Source organism: Xenopus laevis, chromosome 1S (assembly GCF_017654675.1).
Source record: "Xenopus laevis strain J_2021 chromosome 1S, Xenopus_laevis_v10.1, whole genome shotgun sequence".
Classification (NCBI taxonomy): Eukaryota; Metazoa; Chordata; class Amphibia; order Anura; family Pipidae; genus Xenopus; species Xenopus laevis.
The window spans coordinates 49,055,147-49,079,461 of NC_054372.1; the positions used below are offsets into that span (position 1 = coordinate 49,055,147).

Genomic DNA, 24,315 nt, shown 5'->3' on the forward strand with positions numbered 1-24,315 from the left:
GATTGTATTTTGGATATGTTCCTTAGGCGGAAGTGACATGATTTAATAAGTGACTGGATATGAGGAGTGAATGACAGGGCAGAATCTAGAACTAGTGATAAACATATTAGCATATTTGCTATCTTTCTCGGGGTGTAAGGTTAACTCTTCATAATATAAGAATTATTATTTTTGTGCAGGTGGAGAACAAAGCAGAACTTGGACTACAGTTTCCTCATGCTATATGCTCAGCCAAAGGGAACTTATTATTTACAGGTATTGTGAGTTTGTTTGGTAAACGTTGCTAACCTGATATTTGTAGGGTTGATGACTATTATTAGTTTTAAATGCTTAAATGCTCTCTTTTTTTAGCCCCTTTTGTGTTGATCTTTTGTTCTGACTTGCAAACTGCTAGCTGGTAATTAAGGCCTTACATCCAGATAACAGTTGAAGTTCTAAGCCTGAGACTCGTAGACCAAAAAATGTAAATATTTAAAAAACCACAAAAAACTTTACAAACTGAAGCCTATCTCAGAATTCTATTGTCTGCATCATAATAATCAAGTTAGTTCTAAGGTGACCTGTATCTTTAAGTTCTATAATATGTGTTAATTTGTTGGTCTGGTAGATCACAATGATCATTTAAGGATGTAAAGTTGAATGAAATCCAGGATTTTTTCAGCCTCTCCCTTAGTGACGTGTAGTAGTTACTACATGGTTGCCAAGGATTATCCCTGTTCAGAAAACCTTATTCAATTGCCATTGTTATATAATATATAATTGCATAATATTTTCTGAATAAATACATTTGTCTATCCTTCCCTAACTAACCTTGTAGTAATTCTTTAGAATGAGATGCAGCCTCTCACTGAATACTACATTATCATGCAGCACCATATACCTTGGCATCAAGTTCCACACTTTCTTTTTTTGACATAATTGCCCTTAACAATGGAATGTTAATGTAAGTTAGTCTGTTGTTTAATTGTATTTTCTTTGGATGCTTTTTGCTTAATCAACACAGCCTTTGAATAGATTAAAGCTAGTTGCTCAGCTTTCCATACTCTCTGCTCACACAATCAGCCAGGTCCTCAGGGGACTGAGGTTGTCTCTCAGGACTATAGCCAAGCATTTGGAGAATACTAAGGCTGAAAGATGAGCATAAAAGCTAGAAACTCTATCTAGCAACCTCTACCCAAGAGACATTTAGACATTATCTGTTCTGGCTACAACCAAAGATACTTTTAAAGCATTGTAGAAAGAGAAGCACTTTATTCTTGATTATCAGTGGGAAAAATATTCACAGTGGTAATAAAGCATTGTTATGTGTTAAATATTTTATGTTATAAATTTAACACGCTCACCTATTTTTTTTTTTTTCTGTACAACCTATTTTTAATTAAATCTTAAACCATGACCCCCTAAAGTCTGCAAATGTATCCAATGTATATGTTGATTTTATTTGCCAATACGTCCATAGAGCTAGAGAAAGAGTAATGTGAGTAAATGTGCATTTTTTGCCACATTTAACTTTAATGGCTGCTGCCAAGCCTTCACAGCAGCTTATGTATATGAAATATAGTAGTTCTTTTTAAACAAACACACCAGTTTTACCAATTCAGAGTAACAATATACTAAATGTAAATGCATGTAATACATATCCATTCATTTTTGTTGTGTTAGTGGTCTGTTTAATTCAGTATTCACATAAAACATTTAGTTGTATCTGCATGAGAGTACACAGTACATTAATATATTTGGCCCTAATTTTTAAGGATTTAGTGCTATAGCCTTTTGTAATTTAAAGATGCCTTAGCAATTCTGATGTTTCAAAGTGTCTTCCTGATGGTGGCTTTATTGGTCTTTATGGTCTGTTTCCACCCATGACTCTATGACAGCACACTGACAATCACTGGTAGTGACATTTAGCTAACCCTGTTGATAAAGCTACAGTAAGAGTGACAAAAAAGATGAATCAGTCAGGTATCTGAATAATGTTCGGGTGTGACCAAATCACTCTCCAAATGCTGACATCACTGATTCTACTGCAGGTAAAAAAAATCATTAACTGGTCTGGGTTACTGTATTGAGGTAAATTTGCCAGTGTTGGTAAATGGGACCCATTGACATTTTAACGCATAAGAAAGGTCTGGGTAACACGAAGCCCTAAAATAGAATAGTTGTGTTAGAATTCAACTTTATGTTCCTTGATAAACACAGTAGGCAGTTTGCAAGATATATGTGACCTTAACAATTTTGATTTAGACAAATATGAGCACCACTTAGGGGGCCTATTTATGATGTGTAAAATGAAATTCACTGAAAAAGCGGTGTAAATAAATGGTGAATTAATCAAGATGTGTTTTACTTAAGGAATGCAAATGCCAGATTTAAAGGGGGACCTGCCACCCTAAGAAATAATTTCAAATTCTTTTCTATCATGTTAGTTAAGCAAAATAAACTTTACTTAGACTGTATTTATTATTTAAATTTTGTTTCCTTCTGTTTTGGAATTATACAATCACAGCAAGCAGGCAGCTTCCATTTTGTGGACACGGTTATTAAGGGAAACTGTGTATCACCCCAAAATCTTGTGTATGAACCAGAATGAGCTTGAAACCTAGCTTAAAGGTAAATAATGATTAGATTTGGGACGAAAGTATATCTGATGGACTTGGTAGTCTCATAACTCTATATTTCTAAAACAGCTGTACATATTTTTCTCTATCTGTAGCCATGTTATGCATTATGGGGGCCCTGAGCAAAAATTAGACCTCCAAGGAGAACCCAAACTAAAAAGTATCACTTACTCTGTATTCAACCAATGTTATGAGTTTCCAATCTAAATAATAAGCATAAACCTGGTTTGTTTCCTGTGTCTTGCTTTATATAAAAACACAATATAAATTCAACAATAAGGAAAAGATGCATTATGGGGTTTTAAAATGCCGTGAGATGATTCTGTATCCGGAACCAGCAGGGCAATACACAATATACAAACATACACAAATTTTCCATCTTGTTTGCTCTGAACATTGTTCTGACAACAACAACAGTTTCTGAACCCTGAAAGTAACTTCTTCCAGAGTAGTTTGTAAACTGTATACCTACTAGTTCAATTTGTTTCCTTCAAGAGTTGCTAATATAGGGCTTCAACTGAAGAGCTGCAGGTTGGCCATTTAACTTGTGTTTGTGATGGCCAATGCTCAGTTTCCGGTTAGCTTTAAAACTAGTGATCAGTCTGTACGCAATAATTAATTTTTTCATTAAAATTCTTAAATTACTCATATTTTTAATATTAAATCCTGACTTTGTTGCATGTTTAGAAAAAATTCTGGAAATAATTTTCCTGAATGCTTTAAAGCACTGCGTATTTTGACATAACCTTGACATCATGTGTTCCTTTCATTTTTTTTTCTCTGCCTTATAATTTATATATTACCCTTTAGCAAGAAATAAAAGATTCTCATGGGTGTAACTTAAGTTTGTTTTCTTGTCATAAGCTGAGGGGCACCTAAAACATTGGGGCCAGAATTGTCTCCTCTTCTTTATCCCTGTTAAGAAAGCCTTGATTTCAGCACTGTTCTCCCTCTCTATCAATCAGACTGATTTTACATGACAATATTCTCTGTAGGGCGTGGTGTACTTTACAGTCTAACGTGAGTTCTGGTGTTTAAATACTGTATATTTAAAGAAAAAACATGTAATCTATCATTAATATATTTTGCTAAAGTGTGTCTTTCTCTTTTAGTTAGAAGATGATATCGTCGCAAAACCTCAGTTTTTTCAGTATCTCAAAAACTTTGCCACTCAGCAGACTTCTAATGATTGGATGATACTTGAATTCTCTCAGCTTGGTTTTATTGGTAGGTGCTGACACATGCAGTTTAAAAAAAAAATAATGTGGCATACATTTACAAGGCTGTTTCAATGTATTTTTATTATATAGCTGCTCGTTTTTTGTCATTTCCCCTTTGTACTATTGCCCTAAATGCATGCCCTACACCTACATAGATATATGACATGGCAATTTCAGTGTGCATGCTGATGAATCAGCGTCACAAATGTTTGTGGAAAGAGAGACTGCGAATTTCACAAGCCTCATACTGGCCAGAGAAATATTTGCTTTTGTATTGACTTTTTTTGTCTTGTGCAGTTGTTTCCTTGCCATCTCCTTAAATGTAATGTGCAGTTTCCAGTGGTGCACGCTTATAGTTCACATTCTGTTTTCAAAGCTATGATTATGCATATAAGCTTCAATTTTCTTATTCTTCACGTAAAAGGCTACATTATTGTTGAGAGAGTAAATTTTATATAATTCGGTAATTATTTGTCCTTGATGCAGGTAAAACTATGTTAGCTTTATCCCTATCCACTTTTATTGGGGTGCATGTTATCTTGGGAACTCACCTAGTGTACTAAAAAAAAATCTGCATACAGAAATAGGGTTTATATGTATAACTACAGTATGTTTTCAATGCCACTTAATCGCAATTCTGTTTAGATTTCTCATCATCCCAAGTCAGCATAGAAACTACATTGGCAAGTATCTAGATACCCCTTGTAATTATTGGAATTTTCTATGTAAACCACACTCATTGTTGACATAGGTTCATTAAAAAAAAGTTCACAGCCATATAAACCCCAGCAAAAAGTGAACGGGTCTTACATGACACTGTCATAGGGTTGAACTGTCTGTCCTTCTATAGCTGCCCCATGTAAGTAAAGTGATTGTGAAGTAGAAATACTGTATCTAGTAGCATTTCCCTCCCAAAATGGTTGGCCACTAGAATTCTCATTCAGTAACACCACTGAAATTATTAATTATTATTAATTATTAATTAATTATTATTCCATATATGCAAAAATAGTAGAAGCAATGTGTTTTTTTTTTTTTGTTTTTTTTAAAGAGTTGAGTGTCTGCTGTCTGCTCCCTGTGTTCAGCTATTTTTTTATCAACAGTATCAGACAGCTTTGCCGAAAATTCACCAAATGGCAAAAAATACGCCAAATGCGTTGAACTCTTCAGGGTGATTTTTTTTGACGTGGAACAATTTTTTTTTTCACGCATTGGAGTTTATGGGCATCTTTTTTACGGTGAAGCCTGGTCTTACCTTTATCTGATGGTTAAACAAAGCTGAACTTGCCCTATATTTTCAGTTACATTTTTGGGAATGTACTATAAAGTGTAAGACCTCAAGTGCCCTTACAGAATATCAATAGGTATTTCGAAACACTTTTTAGAAATGGTGCTGCATTTCAAATATGCAGACTATGTAAAAGTATTGAGGGCACTTTCACAAACTGGTGTTACTTGTTCTTTAACCAATATTTCGATAAGAGCAAAAAAGAGAAAAAGGATTTTGGCTCGCATTTATGCTTAATTTCAATGTTCGTTTTATTGTTTTACAATATAATGGAGGAGGCATTATTTCAGGCATACATTACAGAGGCATTAGTTCAAGAATACTTTACAAATATATTTTTTCACCCATGAGCAACATTCAGATGTAAAAAAACTTGGGGAGCAACACAAGCATGAAAATTTTTCCTGGGTGGTGCCAAATAAGGGTTGTGATTGGCTATTGGTAGCCCCTATGTGAACTGGCGGCCTGCAGGAGGCTCTGTTTGGCAGTACACCTGGTTTTTATGTTTTTATTTTTAAGCCTGGAATTCAAAAATAAGCATCTGCTTTAAAAACCACTGGGAGCAACACTCAAGGGGTTGTGGAGCAACATGTTGCTCACAAGCTACTGGTTGTGGATCACTGCTCTAGACTGTATATTACCCAAACATCAGTTTCCTTTTAATGTTTAATAGTACTTTTAATCCAGAAGCTTGTTTTATGAGAACAGTTGAAACATATGTGGTAATTTTTATAGTGTACATAAACATATAGAGAAAGATTTCAGGATCTTTGCCAAGAGAATGCAGTGTAGAAGATGTATTACACAGATAAAAATAAAGAATGAAATGTGCTCAGACAAAGAAAGGGAAGGCATTGTGAATAGATACAAGTATACGGGAGAAGAATACCCGCACAAGGAGTCGACAGATCAAAAAGTTACGAATGGAGGTTGGAGGAAAGCATAATATTGTGGGTAGAAAGAAAGAGGTGGAAGTTGGTTGGCGAACAAGAGTAGATTAATAAGGAAAGGGAAGGGTTAAACCATTCTAAGAAACAGGTGTATAAAATAGGGAGATGATGCATAAAATGCACAGCTCTAATCCTGGTCCCCTGCAGAGCTTTCCAGACATTCTGTCTCCAAGTCAGCCAGCTGTAAGAAGGCATAGAACTATGCAAGCAGGGTTGGACCATGCCCTGCATTATGTTTTATGAGGAAAGTAATTCAGCAGCTTTCAAGGTGAGGCCACCCCTGGCTGTATCCGCTTTGTTCTATTGTACATAAAGCAATGTAATGATTTCATTACCACAACCACATTACTCTTACCAGGCAAGTGTGTGAGAATAAATACTCTTATCGGAGGGAGAGGTAAAATGGTTTCTGCACATTTTGTGCCATTGTACCTTAAAGGGATACTGTCACGGGAAAACATGTTTTTTTTTCAAAATGCATCAGTAAATAGTGCTGCTTCAGCAGACTTCTTCGCTGAAATCCATTTTTTAAAAACAGCAAACAGATTATTTTATATTTAATTTTGAAACCTGACATGGGGCTAGACATATTGTCAGTTTCCCAGGTGCCCCCAGTCATGTGACTTGTGCTCTGAGTCACTCTTTACTGCTGTACTGCAAGTTGGTGTGAAATCACCCTCCTCCCTTCTCCTCTCAGAAGCCCAGCAGCAGAACAATGGGAAGGTAACCAGATAACTGCTCTCGGTTAGATTTAAGAACAGCACTCAATAGTAAAAATCCATGTCCCACTGAGACCCCTTCAGTTACATTGAGTAGGAAAACCACAGCCTGCTTGAAAGCAGTTCCTTCCTGGCTTGCTCTTTCTGAAAGCACATGCCCAGGCAAGATGACCTGAGATAGCTACCTACACACCAATATTACAACTAAAAAAATACACTGTTTAGGTTAAGAATTACATTTTACATGGCAGATTGAATTATTTGCAGTGTAAACAGTGTAATTTAGAAATAAAAATGACACCATAAAATCATGACAGAATTTCTTTAATGTAAACAGTGTGCCTGTATAAGTACATTTGCTTATTAGAAAACCCAATTACAGTAGTAGCGTTAATTCTAATACTCTCAGATTGGGCAGAAGACTCTTAATTTTTCAGTCAGTTTGCCATGTCTGCCGCTCTACCTTCCATTTATTTTTTGCCCCAGTTATTTATTTTTTTCCTTTTTTTTTTTTATTATTCCTAAATTTTTATTTTAATTGCATTTTATGTGGTAAAGGGACAATGTTTTCTTAGTTACACACAGCCATACAACTAGGGTTGCCACCTGGCCAGTAAAAATGATGGTTGATCCCAATGTTATTAATAGGGAAAAAAGATAAATATATAGGAAGGCCGGTATTTTTTTTTCAGAAAAGGTGGCAAAACTACATACAACCCAACCCCAGCTAATTTTAGAGAATAAGCCAGGAAGTGGTGGGCTGCATTGTGCTTGTGTGGAGATAGTGCTTTAAAGGACAGTAACCCCAAAAATGTAAAGTGAAAATATAATGTACAGTTGTGCTGCATTGGTAAAAATTGTGTGTTTGCTTCAGAAGCACAAATATAGTTTATATAAACAAGCTGCTGTGTAGCCATGGGGCAGCCATTCAAAAAAGGCACAGAATACACAGCAGATAACAGAAAAGCTTTGTAGTAAACAATGGGATTATTCAGAACGTATCTTTAACTACTGTGTATCCTGTGCTTGAATGGCTGCCCCATGGCTACACAGCAGCTTGTTTATATAAACTATAGTTGTGTGTCTAAAGCAAACACACCTGTTTTTTACCAGTGCAGAGCAATAGTACATTATATTGTAATTTATTTAAAAAACTTTTTTGGTTTTACTGTTTCTTTAAGCTTCAAATAGTAGAAGCTGCTTTATCCACTCACAGTTTCAGCAAGGGGTGTGGGGAGAGCAGATGGAAAGGGGGATATAGGATAAATGAGACAAAAGGGTAGAGTATAGATAGAAGAACATAGATTATAAAAGTGGACAGCATTGAAAGCAGAGAATTAGTGTCAGATGTGTTTGCCATATGCGCATGATTGGTTTATTATACTATTGGGGGGCTTTATGAGAAGTTCACCAAAAATATAAAATCAACAAAATTACCGCAGCTACATAATGAAAAATGGCATGCCTCTTCTTTAACAAAAACACTGACCTATGATGCTTTCATGTATAGTGCTGCCATTTTTACCCGTGTGTGTGTGTTTGTTTTTTAAATTTTTAGTCTGGGTATCGACCCATGAGCCCAGCACATGTAAAACAGTAAATTAATTTACAGCTTGCTGCACATAAGCTTCAAATGCAAGTGACATTTGAAGCTTATGTGCAGGCCTTTGCCAATTATTAATTCCAATAGATCAAAATGGTTTAGACTTTGGGGTATATTTATCAAAGAGTTAAGTTAGAGATTAAATAGTCCGCTAGAGTGAAATTCCGCTTCTCTCCATTCATTTCTATGGGAGAGAGGTGGTATTTCACTCTAATGGACTGTGTAAACTCTAACTTCAATTTTTCATAAATATACCCCTTTATATCTATTTTATAATTGGTGAGTGGTCAGACTTGTAATCCATCAGGTGTTTTTAGTGGGATTACACAGATGGAGATCTGCTAGGTGATTTTGTGGTTCCCAGACTCCTTAAGAAATCCACAGCTTTGTATGGTATAAGTTTTTATTGAACATGTTCTATATTGGGCAATTGACTTAGTAAAAGTTAGGCAGCTTTACTTTTTGTTCATGCTGACATTATTTTGTTAATATTTCATACCAACCGTGGTTGAAGTTATTATTGACTGGCAGCTCCTTGAATCACATTAGGTGAGAAACATTTTTTTTATTATTTTTTTTTTACACAGTGTTTTTTATTCTTTCTTATACTGTGCATTTGCCAATAGTTTATTGGTGATATGTGTTACTCTATAAGTTACATATACATGTGATTCTGGCCTGTTTTATGACATCTTAGATCAGTTGTTAAAAAAGCTGAATTGTGTTATTCTTTTCCTACATCTTCCCATTCAACTGACTTTACATTTTCTTTACAACTATCCCACTGTGATGCAGGGAATACTAAATATTATAGTTTGTAGCTACTCATAGGAAGATGAGGAACAAGCAGCTGCTATGTCAGTAATGAAGTTGCAGCCAGTAAGGATTGTAGTGTTAGCTGCCAAGTGCCATTCCAGTCATTGCTTATATGTTTGACATCTGTTCTGGTCTTTGGTAATATCACAAAAGACTGGCAAATTTCTTAGATCATTTCTTAGGTAAGTTAGGCAGTGTTCTCACACTGTGACAAGAAAATAGATTGCGTTTGTTTATCCATTTAAAAACGATTACATTTCAAAGGGTTTTTGTGTGTGTTTGTCTTTTAGGTAAGATGTTCCGATCCAAAGATCTGCCCTTACTAGCCGAGTTCTTTCTAATGTTTTACAAAGATAAACCTATAGACTGGCTTCTTGATCATTATCTGTGGGTCAAAGTATGCAATCCCGAAAAAGATGCTGTAAGTATATGCTACTATTTCCACTATATGGCACAAAAGAAGACACTAACAAGCACATGGGGTAGTGGCAGATTGGTATCCATGTCTGATCTACTGCAATGTACTAAAGCCGATGTGTTATTAATCGTGTAATTTCCAAAGCAACTTTCTGATTTTAGTAGTTAGTCGTATCACCTGCATTCCAATTCATAATATTTTTTATCATTATTATACTGCAGAAACACTGTGATCGCCAAAAGTCAAACCTACGAATTCGATATCGTCCATCCCTATTTCAGCACATAGGTACTCACTCCTCTCTCTCAGGAAAAATCCAGAACCTAAAGGTGAGATGCTGTTCTAGGTAACATTACAATGTGATGGGATCATTGAGGTATTTTTAGGAATGAAGATGGCTGTACAGACACTTATATATTCCTACAAAAACATAGCAAGTGCAACAGATAATGATGTGAAGTGGAGCCACAGCTCACTATAGCATTCTTGAGAGACATAAGCTGGCAATACAGTCATCATTGGCTGCTAACTTGGTCAGACCACATCAGCAGCTTATTAACCTAAAAGACAAACTTTAGGCCTGCCTGACTTATGACTGGTCAAAGATAAGCAACATAAGTACATACTAATTTTTACACTCTCTGAATCTTAGCACTAAAGTGGTGTTAGCACAGGTATGTTGGGTTATGTGGGCCATAGCAGTCCAGTGTTTCTTAATTTTTTTTGTCCAGGGACCCAAATGAGTAGTGGAGTTACCTCTATGAGTTGTGGAGTCACCTCTATGACCCAAACATTGTTTAGAACCTGTGCCTTGTTTTATTACGGTCTTCTGTTGTCAGGAGACATTTCCCAAAATTTTAAAAAAGAATTATGGACTCTAAACAGCATTAGAAACCAACTGGTGAGGGGTGGACACATGGCACATATCTGTTTAGTTAGTTAGCTTTTGAAGTTGACCTTGGGCTACGAAACAAGAGCAAACTAATTTTCTTAAAATGGCAATACATGGGCCGATATAAGCTAGGGACAGACTAAATCAGCAGTGCATGGGGCCCTCCAACATGCTTCCCTGATTGATATCTAACTGAAAAACGGCCAGATGCCGATCAGGCAGGTTCAAAATCCTTTTGGATCAAGGACCGAATTGGTTCATTGATGTGGTCCTCAGTCCGATCTCCTGTATTCCCATTGTGATCCGATTGTTGGGCGCTAAATCCCCCTAACGCCCATCGAGTCAGCCCGATATACCCCACCTCTAGGTGGACATATTGGGGAAAAATCCACTTGTTTGACAACCTCGTTAGACGTCCATTCACTAACTATATTGAAAACATTTTTGTTTTCCCCAGCCTATCTATTTACCCAGTTTAATTTTTACGCTGAACTGATCTTTTAAGTGGTGCAGTCAAAACGATGTACTAGAATATTAGGAAAGTTAATATTTGTGTGGGATTGGCCTGTGCGTTCATAAGGAAATACATCTTGCTTCACAGGATAAAGATTTTGAAAAAAAATTGCTTTACAAAGCTCATCCAAACCCACCAGCAAAAGTGAGCACAAGCCTTAAGATTTATCAGCAGTACGACCTTGAGAAAGCCTATGTGGGCCAGGAATGCTTCTGGGCCTTCTCTCCTGTGGCTGGCGATTTTATTTTGTTTGAATTTGCCGAACCTTTACCAGTAAAAGGGTGAGTATATTTCTTCATAAAATCCGGGTACTATGGGAATTCAATAGCCATGTCATTCAGTAATGGATTTTTTTAATGCACAATATGTGTTTCAGCATGCTGTGGGGATTTCAAAATACTTTGTACTGATGTAATGTCCTATATACAGAGAAGATTATTTTAAAACAATATTATGTAACACAATTATGGCTAAAACTGGCTTTTCCAGCTAGTTGAGATTGAACACGTCACATTAGAATCTTACCCAGGATGGGCCTACATTACGTGGAAGAGGAAGGTGAAGGTAGAACTACACCTCTCTTGCTGTTTGGTAAAAATAAAGATAGAGGACATCAGAGGTTTGTGCAAGCAAAACAGAACCCATCCAAATATAGTCATTGGTAGAGAAGGGCTCTGTGAAATCCTTATGGAGATGGTGTAAGTTTCACCTTTAGGGTTTCTAGCCAATGTGGTCTGGATCCCCTACAGCAGAAATGGATCAGGGAGAAGAATGCCTCTTCATTACTTTACCTTCACTTTAGGCTAGCAGAGCCTTAAGGTGGCCATAGATGCACAGATAATATCATACAAAACGTCATTTCGTACTATAGTCAGTGCGTGTATGGTGGAGACGAGCAGACTCTGATATTGGTCAACTCTTTGATCGGGTGCCCGAATATTGGCCACTGTTCCTGCTAAATTGTCATTTACAGCTATAATTCTGTTGTTTCTACCTATATATATATCTGAAGATTCTGCTGTAATATGTCTGTATTGAAAACAAACTTGCAGGAACGATTTTAATTGCAACATCTATGGCCATCATAAGGAAGAGCTACATCAAACTATCAATCATTGTTGGAGCACAGGCTGTTGTTTCTAGCTTTTCCTTACTAATTTACCTTCCTCGAACATGCTATAACAGTAGCTAGTCCTATAACCGACAAAATAACCCTCATTTGAGAGGTCCCTATTTCTGCCTTTTACTAGAATGATTTTCCCTGTAGGCCAGGACAGCTTTGCTGGGCCTTGTTGATCTCAGACTCCCCAGACACCCTTTTTTTAGTCACTATAGTGAAGTATAGCATGAAGAGCCAATAATTTGGATGTGTAAATTAGTGAAATAAGATACATGGGATTCCACACAGTAATTAGGGATATAAACTAGTAGGAATAGAAAGCCAAAGAGGCTATTAACCTTATGGGTCCATACAATTAAAATTCTTGATTATGATTCTGCAGCATTATACAGAGAGTAGGTATCATTTGCATCACTCCCTAAATTTAGTGGAGCTTACAGTCATAAATTAAATTCCCTATAATATTCATATGTTAAGTTTTATCAGGAGCCAGTTGACCTGCCTGAATGCTCTTTAGAAATGTAACATTATACATATGTCGATCTTTTTATGTTGAGTCCAAAACATCTGCTACAAGGAGCACAATAATGGGATGCAACTCTCACAAGTAACGCCTGTTTCTAGGAGTTGCATGATAATTTGGTAATCCTATCACAGTAAATCCACAGATTTGACCTCTGTGAGTTTCAGATATCACCTCAATGTGCCATTGTAATTGGATTAGAGCCGAGGACTTCCCACACCAGTCACTTAAACTGGTCCTGTTGTTTTAGAATTACTTATATTAGATATAATGGGATGCAAAGTTCTTAGGTTTGTTATCCAAATACAAATTTGAAAGCTTTGCTTGCTAGAATTAGCATCCAAAGCCTGTGCCCACTGTAGCTGTAATAAATCATTACGAGCACAAATGCATTTCATTTACCAAATGAATTGAGGCAGGGGCCAAGGTAGTTTCTCAGGACGGCCAGTCATAATGCAGCTTATTCGCCCCTGCTAAGACCACTTTCTGAAAAGTTTCAGGGACACATACCAGTTGTTCTGGGCACAGTGCTGCTCTGTGCTAACCACTGGCTCTGCTTGTGTTCATTTGATTACGACAAGCTTCCCGGTCTTAATAGAGCCTCTTCCTGTTTTTCTTGGGGCACTGGAGATCCCAGAAAGCTATGCTGTGTAATGCTGTTGAATAACCCTGTACTGTATAATGCTCTGTGCTTTAGTGCTGAGACTTTCAAATTTTATATTTTTGTCAGGTACCTGTTTAAAAGTGGGAATATAGAACACCCTGGCGATAAACTTTTCAACACCACAGTTGAAGTTTTACAGGCGAAGGTTTGTAAATCCTTGTCTTTGTACCTTAGTCATTCTCATAAAGGAGCACACTATCATCAGCTATGGGTGCTTATAGAAAATAAACTTGCACTGTTTGATCTGTGAATATGTCAAACGATTGTATTTGTTCTAAGATAGTCAGGACATGTTCTGGTGGAAATAGTACCTAGTTAATGGCATTTGCCTCTGAGCAATGTGTGTAGGTGCTGAAGCAAGTAGGATAATCTTGACCAGATGCCATCAAAGACTATCACCCGGGTCCATACAAATCTGATAATAAAATATACTTGTGATGGGATATTGTCATTGTGACTTGTGGAGAAACTTGTTAAAGGAAAACTATACCCCCCAAACAATGTAGGTCTCTATTAAAAGATACTGAGTAAAACAGCTCATGTGTAAAACCCTGCTTCATGTAAATGAACCATTATCCTAATAATATAATTTTTTAGTAGTATGTGCCATTGGGTAATCATAAATAGAAAATTGCCATTTTAAAAAATAAGGGCCACCCCCAGAGATCGTAAGATTCACTGTGTACACATACAAACCACATGTAAGGTCACATGAGCCAATTAACAGACAGAGTTCTGCCTTTTGCTTCCTCACTTCTTCCTGTTACAGTTAGTGTTGTAGTATTTCTGGTCAGGTGATCTCTGAGGCAGCACAGATAGAGTCACGAAATGGTGGTTCAAGGCAAGAGATGTAAAAGGGCAATATTTATGTAAATATATATTCCAGTTTGGTAAGATTCTTTAATATGTCATTCAATTTGATATAAACTATCTGTTGCTTAAGTATTCATTTTGGGGGTATAGTTTTCCTTTAAAGATGCTTCCACTTGGCAGAACTTCAAAATTCATAATGCATTTACTTGGCGCATTTGCCGTATAATTACGTTTGGCATTTGTTTTTCAGGCATGTATCTCAATCTCTCTCCTTTTTTTAAAGAAATACTTTATATATTAATAGATGTACAAACTAATTTGTTTCAAATATTGACCAATTATTCTGTTTTGTTTAACAGAACATTAGCAAAGACACAGCTGAGTTTCCAAGAAGTGAAGATGGCTATTTACAGATAGGTAACATCTATTTTTCAAGACTCTCTTAAATCAAAATAACTGCCTCATGAATGAATTCATACAGGCATTATGCTTGTTTTTTTGGTAAATTTAAATGGCACCAACCAGTTCAGATACAATTAATATCTGAAAATAACTTCTCCACTTTCTCCTGTTTATACTCATTGTCAGACTGCTTGATGTTTTAACATTCACTCCCTCTTTCCCATGTGTTCTAACACAGGACCTGTTTTACACATTCCATTTTAATTAATGTTATTAATATGGTATGTGTTAATATTATTAATATTAACCTGTTTTACACATTCCATTTTAATTAATGTTATTAATATGGTATGTGTTAATATTATTAATATTAATTAATGTAAATGGAACACCATTTTTAGAGTGAATGTAATTTAATGGGAACATTTATTGGATCAATGTTTCAGTCCTCACCAGAGACCTTTATCAAGAATCTTGATAAATGTCTATTATGTTCATGACACACACACACACACACACATACTTTTAATATTTAGAAACCTCATATTTAATGAAACATTGATAATATAATAATATATGAAATACAATTAGGTCCATAAATATTTGGACAGACAACTTTTTTTTCTAACTTTGGTTCTGTACATTACCACAATGAATTTTAAATGAAACAACACAGATGCAGTTGAACTGCAGACTTTCAGCTTTAATTCAGTGGGTTGAACAAAAAGATTGCATAAAAATGCGAGGAACTAAAGCCTTTTTTAACACAATCACTTCATTTCAGGGGCTCAAAAGTGGACAAATTTAAAAACTGAAAATATAATATTAATTTCTAATACTTGGTTGAAACTCCTTTTCTGGCAAATGACAGCCTGAAGTCTTGAACTCATGGACATCAGATTCTGGGTTTCCTCCTTTTTAATGCTCTGCCAGGCCTTTACTGCAGCGGTTTTCAGTTGCTGTTTGTTTGTGGGCCTTTCTTTCGGAAGTGTAGTCTTCAACAAGTGAAATACATGCTCATTGGGTTCAGATCAGGTGACTGACTTGGCCATTCAAGAATAGTCCACTTCTTTGGCCATATGTTTTGGGTCATTGTCCATATGTATTTTGAAACGCCTCCCAATTAATTTGACTGCATTAAGCTGACCGTGTCTCTGAACACCTCAGAATTCATTCGGCTGCTTCTGTCCTGTGTCACATCATGGATAAACACTAGTGTCCCAGTGCCACTGGCAGCCATGCACGCCCAAGCCATCACACTGCCTCTGCCAGATGATGTGGTATGCTTTGGATCATGAGCTGTTCCATGCCTTCTCCATACTTTTTTCTTGCCATCATTCTGGTAGAGAGAGAACTTTTTTCCCGAACTGTGCTGGCTTTTTTAGATGTTTTTTAGTAGTCCAATCTAGCCTTTCTATTGTTGATGCTTATGAGTGGCTTGCACCTTGCAGTGCACCCTCTGTGTTTCCTTTCATGCAGTCTTCTCTTTATGGTAGACTTGGATAGCGATACACCTACCTGCTGGAGAGTGTTGTTCACTTGTTTGGCTCTTGTGAAGCGGGTTCTCTTCACCATGAAAATGATTCTGAGATTATCCACCACTGTTGTCTTCCGTGGACGTCCAGGTCTTTTTGCGTTGCTGAGTTCACCAGTGCTTTCTTTCTTTCTCGGGATGAACCACACTGTAGATTTTGCCACTCATAATGTTGTAGCAATTTCTCGGATGTTTTTTTCTGTTATTGCAGCTTAAGGATGGCTTGTTTCACCTGCATGGAGAGCCCCTTTGACCGCATGTTGTTCACTGTAAAATCTTCCACATACAAGCACCCCCTCAAATCAACTCCAGGACTTTTATCTGCTTCATTGATAATGACATAACAAAAAAATTGCCCATGAAATTTGAGTCAATTGTCCAATTACTTGAGAGCCCCTGAAATGAAGTGATTGTTTTAAAAAAACACATCACATTTTTATGCAATTCTTTTTGTTCAACCCACTGAATTAAAGCTGAAAGTCTGCAGTTCAACTGCATCTGAGTTGTTTCATTTAAAATTCATTGTGGTAATGTACAGAACCAAAATTAGAAAGAAAAGTTGTCTGTCCAAACATGTATGGACCTAACTGTATAATTGTAAATTGTCACCATATATTTTCTTGATGCTATGAATAAGTAATAATTTGAATTTATTCTTCTCAGGCAAGTTTGTCAGTGGAGTAGCTGAGGGAGTTATAAGCCCATCAATAGGAAAAATCAAAGCCGTTCGTTTAAAGATTCTCTCAGAATCTCCAGTGTGGGCGTTGCTCAGTGAGGTATGCCATTGTTTGTAATTTCATACACAGTTCTGATGTTAGAACTTGGATTTAATTTATTTAAAAGAATCCAATCCAAAATAAAGTAAATATCTGAGACCTTTTTTTGGCACCCTTTACTAAAATATTTAACCATGCATGTCACTAGTAGTAGGAAGTATTGCTATGCCAGCTGCCAAGGAGTTCAGTGGATATGCAGACCGCTTCACCAATGAGACTGTATCTGAGAACTGGAGAAACAGCGCAACTTTGCTTCAGCACAGATATATAGGCATCCTTTGGTCTAGAACCGAACCAGGTCTACTTTCATTATCGAACCTTGTATGACTAAAAGTTATATGTTTTGCTCAAGACATTCTAAATGGGTTTATGATGATTCCTGGGATCAGAAGACTGGGCAGTAATTATTTTGAAGATAAATTATTTTTTTAAAACAACATGAAATTCACACCATATCTTGCCATAGACCAATAGCTTGTGTCTGCTGATTTGCCTCAACTACCAGAATATACTGACTGACCTGTTATCCAGAATATCCGGGACCTCGGGTTTTCTGGATAATGCATCTTTTTGCAATTTAGATCTACATACCTTAAGTCTACTATGATATCATGTTAACAGTAAATAAACCCAATGGGCTGGCTTTGCTTCCAGTAAGGATTTATTATATCTTAGTTTTGATCAAGTACAAGGCACTGTTTTATTATTACAGAGAAAAAGGAAATCATTTTTAATTATTTGGATAAAATGGAGTCTATGGGAGACAGACTTTCCATAATTCAAAGCTTTCTGAATAATGGGTTTCCAGATAACGGATCCCATTTCTGTAATATGATTGCAGTGAGGATGCTTTTATGGATAAGCTATGCTATGGTATGGTATGAAAACATAGTATTCATTGCATTCATAGATATAGTATAAAGTAATAACATAATTGGCCCCTGCCCAGATTTACTCTGAAAGTATGAGAAAGAAACAGGGCCGGATTTACATAGCAGGCGCCCCTAGGCCCGCTGTCATTCATCGCCCGTCCCCTCCCTCAAATTTTCAGAATCGGAACTAGAGCAATGGGGATTGGCGTACAGGTACTTTTAAAAACTGTTGTATCTCCCCAGTGTTTCTGAACCAATGTGGGTATGGTTGGGCAGCATGCTGCCATATAAAATCCTGCCGCCCTAGGCCGGGGCCTCTGTGGCTCTCCACAAATCCAGGCCTGAAAAGAACAGATAGAAGTTTACAGATTATGAATGTAACCTGCCCTTGCCCAAAAAAAAATCCACATTACACAGTAGGGCATCACCTTCCTTCCAACAAACAATGTTCTTAAACATGTTCTGGGGGAGCATAAAAATAAATACAAGGAAGGAATTTTAACACTATATATGGAATACCACAACTCATGTTTCTTACATTCCTAGTGGCACCAATACAGTATTTAGTGTCAATTTTTTTTTTATACATTTTGCAAATTTAGGGTAAGGGCACACACTAAGATTCAGTCACCTCTAGAATCTAAATTGCCAGAGGGACCTCTAGAATCTAAATTGCCAGAGGGATGGCACTCAGATCTCTTCGTTTTCCAAAGTCACCTTAGGAAGGCTTTTCGGGGAAATGAATCGCTCGAAGAAAAGGCGATTTGTCACTAAATCTCCCCGAATCTTAGTGTGTGCCCTTACCCTTATTGGCAAGAGAGTGGTGCTGTTTTTGTGTGTTTGCCATTAGCTTAACATATTCAAAAGGAAATCTGAGCTAACAATGTTGTCATACGGTGGAACAATCAAGGATTTATTCTGTGATGTTAGCAATTCACAGTTTTCCTGTAATTTAAGAACAGAAGCAAACAATGCTGAAAGTCATGACTCCTAACTCATTTTATTGTCCCTATTGTGACAGAGAAATAACCATTCCTTGTATAAGTTTATGTTTATCTTTTGCTATAGATTTCAGATGGAACAGGTGAAAGTGTAGTTTAATATCTTATTACAGCACAGATCTTCTCTTGGCAAAAGCAGCCATTGCAGCTCTTTATTTCTTTAGACACCCATTAGCTCATTACAAAGTTATAGATTTATAAAACATTCAATAGTCTGTTTTTCAGGCTGAAAAGCACCAGTAATGGTACTTGCACGCGTCCTTATCATTCACTGATATGATTCACTGTTTTTTGGTGATGTTCAGCTAGATATCCAGGGAACTGAAAGCATCCATAACAAGTGAAAAGAAGCTCAGAAGAAAATTCTGAATATCATTTCAGTTGTTCCCCATTCATGTTAATGGAAAATCGGTTCGCTAAAAAGCACCCTGCATGAGCCTTGCATCATTTTTATAAATAACAACATGCTCGTCTTTGGAGGTTTCCGCTTAGTTTTCATTTCAGAAAAAAACTAAAGTGGTACGGATAGTGAAAGAAGTGGTTTCTTTCTTTCTCTTTCACAAATGCTTTTTGAATTAAATATATGCTTTCTGAATTAAAAATGTTCATACTGCATCTCCCCACTGTTCCTTTTAATTCCTTTTGGCTATGGGGGCAAAAATAAAATATGTTGTGTACACGTGTTTTAAAAACAGTATGCTCAGAATTAATACAAAATGTTATGTTTTCACGCAAAATTCTTTGTGCACATGAAAATTTGGTGTGTGTGCGCGCACAAGTACACATCTTAGAGGAAGCATTGCTTCTAACCTTAAATGAAACTAAAACCCAACAGATGAATGGGCCAGATGTGTAGACAGCCATATACTGTAGGAATAAAGAGCCGTGTCTCTTAAGATGTCCAGAATGCCCACCCCCCCCATTAATCTTTTTCTAATAAGGAGCCTCATATGCACATTTGCTTATCAGAAATACAGATTACTAATGTTGATTGTATGTTAGATTAAAGGAACAGTAACACCAAAAAAGAAATGACAATATAATGTAGTGTTGCCCTGCACTGGTAAATCGGGTGTGTTTGTTTCAGAAACACAACTATGGTCTATATAAATAAACTATAAGTAGCCATGGGGGCACTACTGTGACAGGTGAAGCTGCACACACACTTAACACACCCTCTGAAGGATAGCCTGGTGTACAATGTGGGAGGATTCTTGATAAAGGGGCTTGCCCCAAAACGTTGCATGTTCATATTAAATAAACAGCAAGGGGTAACCCAGCATTCCTTTGCCTTGAGTGCCAATGTGTTCTATTAGCCATGGGGGCAGCCATTGAAACACAGGATACACAGTAGATAACAGATAATGTCTGAATAATCCCATTGTATTCTAAATAGTTTATCTGTTATCTGCTGTGTTTCCTGTGCCTTTTCTCCTTTGTCAGCTTTGAATTGATGATCCCATGGCTACACAGCAGCTTATTTGTATAAATTATAGTTGTGTTTCTGAATCAAATTAGGGATGCACCGAATCCAGGATTCGGACGAATCCTTCTGCCCGGCCAAAATGAATCCAAATAGGGGCAGGGAGGGAAATCGCATGACTTTTTGTCACAAAACAAGGAAGTAGAAAATGTTTCCTCTTCCCACCCCTAATTTGCATATGCAAATTAGGATTAGGTTCAGTATTCGGGCAAAATCTTTTGAGAAGGATTCGGTGGGTTTGGTCCAAAATAGTGGATTCGGTGCATCCCTAAATCGAATACACTAGTTTTACCAGTGCAGCACAATACTACATTATATTGTCATTCCTTTACTTTCATTTTTCTGCTGTTAAACAGAAGAATCCCCTCTTGTACACCATAAATTTAGACATAAACATGGAAGAAGGGATTTTCCGGCAGTTATGCCATATCAACATATGTTCAACTCTTTTTAATCTGGAAGGGGGACCACCTTCAGTATTCTTATGTGTATTGTTGGCCGCAGGGGAGGCAATTACCATGGGCAAAAAAGTGGTACATGTGTCATTGTATTAATATTCCATGTTGCAGGGCTTACTTAAGTAAGCCCTGCAACATGGAGTATTAATATTATCCTGCCTCACTTTAGTCAGTCTGCTTACTGCACTGTGTATCTAAGATAACTTCTAATCAACATCTAAGCCTTTGGGTCTTTTTGGTGTTTAACTATTATTCTGTAAGGTTGCCAAATCCTGCCTTCCAAGCCAAGTATTTGTATTGTATTAATAATTATATGCCCCATGGTTGAAGTGCAGCCAATGATTCATCTGAACTTTTGGATTTTATAAAAGCTGACCAGAAAAAATAAACCAGATAAGATCTATAAACAGAGTTGTCTGTAATAAATGTCCTTTGTAGGGCAGCATTTTTTTATGTGCTTTCATACAGCACCACTTTTGTAGAGGGTTAAAGGGTTAATCTAGTCAGTAGGCTTTTCGGTTGTTCAGTTTAAATTTATAATATGGGAACTATTAACTATGTTAGATTTCATACATCTTAGGGTTGCAAACAGTGCCAGACTGGCCAACCAGGGTAGGGTTTTTTCAGTTGGCCCCTTAGCCAATTCAAGAGGACAGAACATTAACCCCTTTCTATCTTTTCCAGGTTCTGCTTGTGTTTCATTTATTCCCAGTAGTGAGAAATGTAGGAAACCATTAGTTTAGGACCCTGTAAGGGGGTCAAGGAAATAACTGAGGCCAAATTTATTGCCACAGATAAGCAGGAGAATCCAAGAAAGCTTTAATTATGTGAAGGGGGAGTATTCAGCTTGTGTGCTCCCATTTACACTGTGTAAATTCTTCAAATAATCACATAGTCTGAGCTTTAACAGCATGGGGATAGAGATGTTCCTCTTGTACACGCTCTCTCTGACTGTGGTATCCTCTTAAATCGGTCTGTATCCACTGCATTGCTCTGTACTCTTAAAGTGGCCATACACGGGCAGATTAAATCTTCTGATATCGGTCCTTTGATCGATATCATGCAATCAAGGACCTCATCGACTAGTTGATATGGTCCTACGACCCGTCGGCATCCATTCCCTTTTTTGTAATCTGATCGTTCGGCCCTAGGGCCGGAATTTTAGATTAACTCGATATTGGGCATTTCAGGGAAACATCCGTTCATTTTGCAACCTCATCAAATGAGCGGATCTTACCATATATGGCCACCTTTACACAACTTGTACTAGCAATAATGCAACAAACAGAACACTCTGGAGATCTCAGTTTCCCACACAGAAATAGTCCCAAATTTGTCTATCCGTTAACAGCCATACTATTTGCGGTGATATCTGTTTGAATAAAATGTTTCCCATCCCAAGAAATATTGCCCAAATATTTCCAACATATGTTAACGGGTATCTAGTGAGCAAAACAAAGTACCTTTCAGGCTATATTAATCCAGTACATTTGAACAATCTCTTAAACATTGGGGTACCACTTGATGTCCCAATCTGACAATGGTCACAAAGTCATTCAAAAGTGAACACAAAAAGTGCAGCTTTGCAGCTGAATAATAAAAGGCAGTCTTGAACCACTAGACAAAGCAATAGGGAATATAGAGGACTTTGAATGTTGCAGGGTAGAGTCCTGCGCAGAACCAATTTTTTAAACCCTAACCCGCATACTTACCCGATTGGACCCGCTACCCGACCCGCAAGTACCTTATCCACAATCCGATCCGCGACCTGCTGACCATCAAAAAAACAGGAAGTGCTGTCATTGTAAACGAGAAGTGGCATCATTAGAAGTAGACGTGATCATAAAAAAAGGAGTAAAACAGGAAGTGCTGTCGTATACCAGAAGTGACATCATTAGAAGTAGGTGTGATCAGAAAAAAAGGAGTAAAACTCGCTATTGAGAAGACCTGCGACCCGCAAACTTGGAGAACCGCCGACCCGCGTCTATACCCGCTCCCGAAACTTATACCTTCAACCCGCAGGGTACCACAGGTTTTTGCGGCCCGCTGCACGACTCTATTGCAGGGTATTGTCAGAAGCAGTGCCTTTTTTAGTGGGAGCAGTGAAGGAGACTGTTGCTTATTGATGGAACAAATCCCAACATCTAGTGGAAAGGCCTCCTAGAAGAGTAGCCGAGCAAAGGCTGTTTTAGCAATAAAGAGGACCAAGTTCATATTAATGCCCTTTGTTTTGAATTTAGATGTTGGATAGTGGCCACTTACTTTCGGCCATGTAGTGTATAAACTTTTGAATGTATTACTGTGACATGTTGCATGTTTTGATGAACCTCCGTATGGTCATATTACAAAAATGTGTTTTTTCTTTTTGCAGATCTTCATCAAGATGGATTAAAGGAAGCTATTACTACTGCATAAAAGATTTGAAAAAAAGTTTTTACACACTGGGGCTGTGAAAGCTAATTCATGGACCATATACTCTTTCACCACCAAAATAATGAAGGAAAGGATACAACGTTTCTATTTTTATGCTTAAAATACTTTATTTATAAATGATTAAATTAAGATAATTTTTCTTTAAGGTGGCATTTTTACAGTTTTTGTTGGAATATTTTTCAAAACCGACTGTACAATGGGACCAAAGATCAGACAAGTCTGACAGAATTTTAAAATTTACTTTTTTTTTAATTGAGAAGCACAGCTTTGTGTGGGGTATTTTATTTTTTAATTCTTGTTTGGAGTGGTTCTTTTTAAGACTTCTGGATATAATAAGATTGCCATCTTGTGGCTCACTGGGAATTGTGCTTCAACAGCAGCTGACAAGCCACGGGAGTAATATTTCTGTTCTACTGATGTGTTTATGTGTGAAACGGCTGGGATCTTCACATTATTAACTTTCACCAATCAGATTTGTTTTATCTTGAGTGGAGGCACTTTTTGGCAGTTTCTCAGTCTCTGCCCATAACATACCTTATAAAAATTGCCTATACCAGGAGGTGGCCAGTTATGACCATAATGTAGGAACTTGAGGGTAATGGGGATCCTACATAAACATTCATGCAACTTCTTTTCTTCTAAAATTGAGTTTTTAGCACACACTGAAATCTCTGGATATAAATGAGGGGTAGATAAGGGCAGTCCCTTCAACTGCGATCAGAGCCCTGCAAGGTATATTTTGCACCAACGTTGGATATGGGCACTTTTATTTATGCTTGTGCAGTTACTTGGAAAAACAGTGACAAACCATTGGAGGAGAGTAACCATTGCAGTCTCTTGTAAGTGCTCAGCTTGTGACAAGGAAGCATTAGAGGGAATGCAGATCTGATTGATAAGTGGAATGTGAGAAATTCCTTCCTTTTGTTAATGCTGAGAACTGTTTTGTAGAGTTTCCTCCCATTGGTCTTGTGAGATGACAATGCCATTGTTATATTATACCATTTAAACCCAATATTATTTGATGAAGTATTGCTCAGTGTCTCCTGTCCACAGTCCTCTGCACTATGAAAACAATGCTGTATATCTTAGAAACACTTGCAAGGCTAGTTCCCATGAATGCTGCCCCTGGATATATATCGCCAATGTCTTTCTCAGCTGTGCTGAATCTTGTATATTCGATATTAAGTTAGTTTGTCAC

General features: G+C 37.1%; 1 protein-coding gene across 1 annotated transcript in view; it reads left to right on the forward strand.

Annotated features, from left to right (window-relative positions):
- mgat4d.S (alpha-1,3-mannosyl-glycoprotein 4-beta-N-acetylglucosaminyltransferase D S homeolog) overlaps positions 1–23,373 on the forward strand; it is a gene marked incomplete at its 5' end in the record, with an annotated part of 51,114 nt that extends 27,741 nt beyond the window's left edge. Inside the window, 9 exon segments of the mRNA NM_001095836.1 lie at positions 180–255; positions 3,731–3,845; positions 9,505–9,635; positions 9,854–9,961; positions 11,126–11,319; positions 13,412–13,490; positions 14,518–14,575; positions 16,758–16,870; positions 23,056–23,373. Coding sequence (NP_001089305.1) covers positions 180–255; positions 3,731–3,845; positions 9,505–9,635; positions 9,854–9,961; positions 11,126–11,319; positions 13,412–13,490; positions 14,518–14,575; positions 16,758–16,870; positions 23,056–23,076 — 895 coding nt within the window. The 3' untranslated portion in view covers positions 23,077–23,373.
- Between the last annotated feature and the right edge of the window lie 942 nt (positions 23,374–24,315).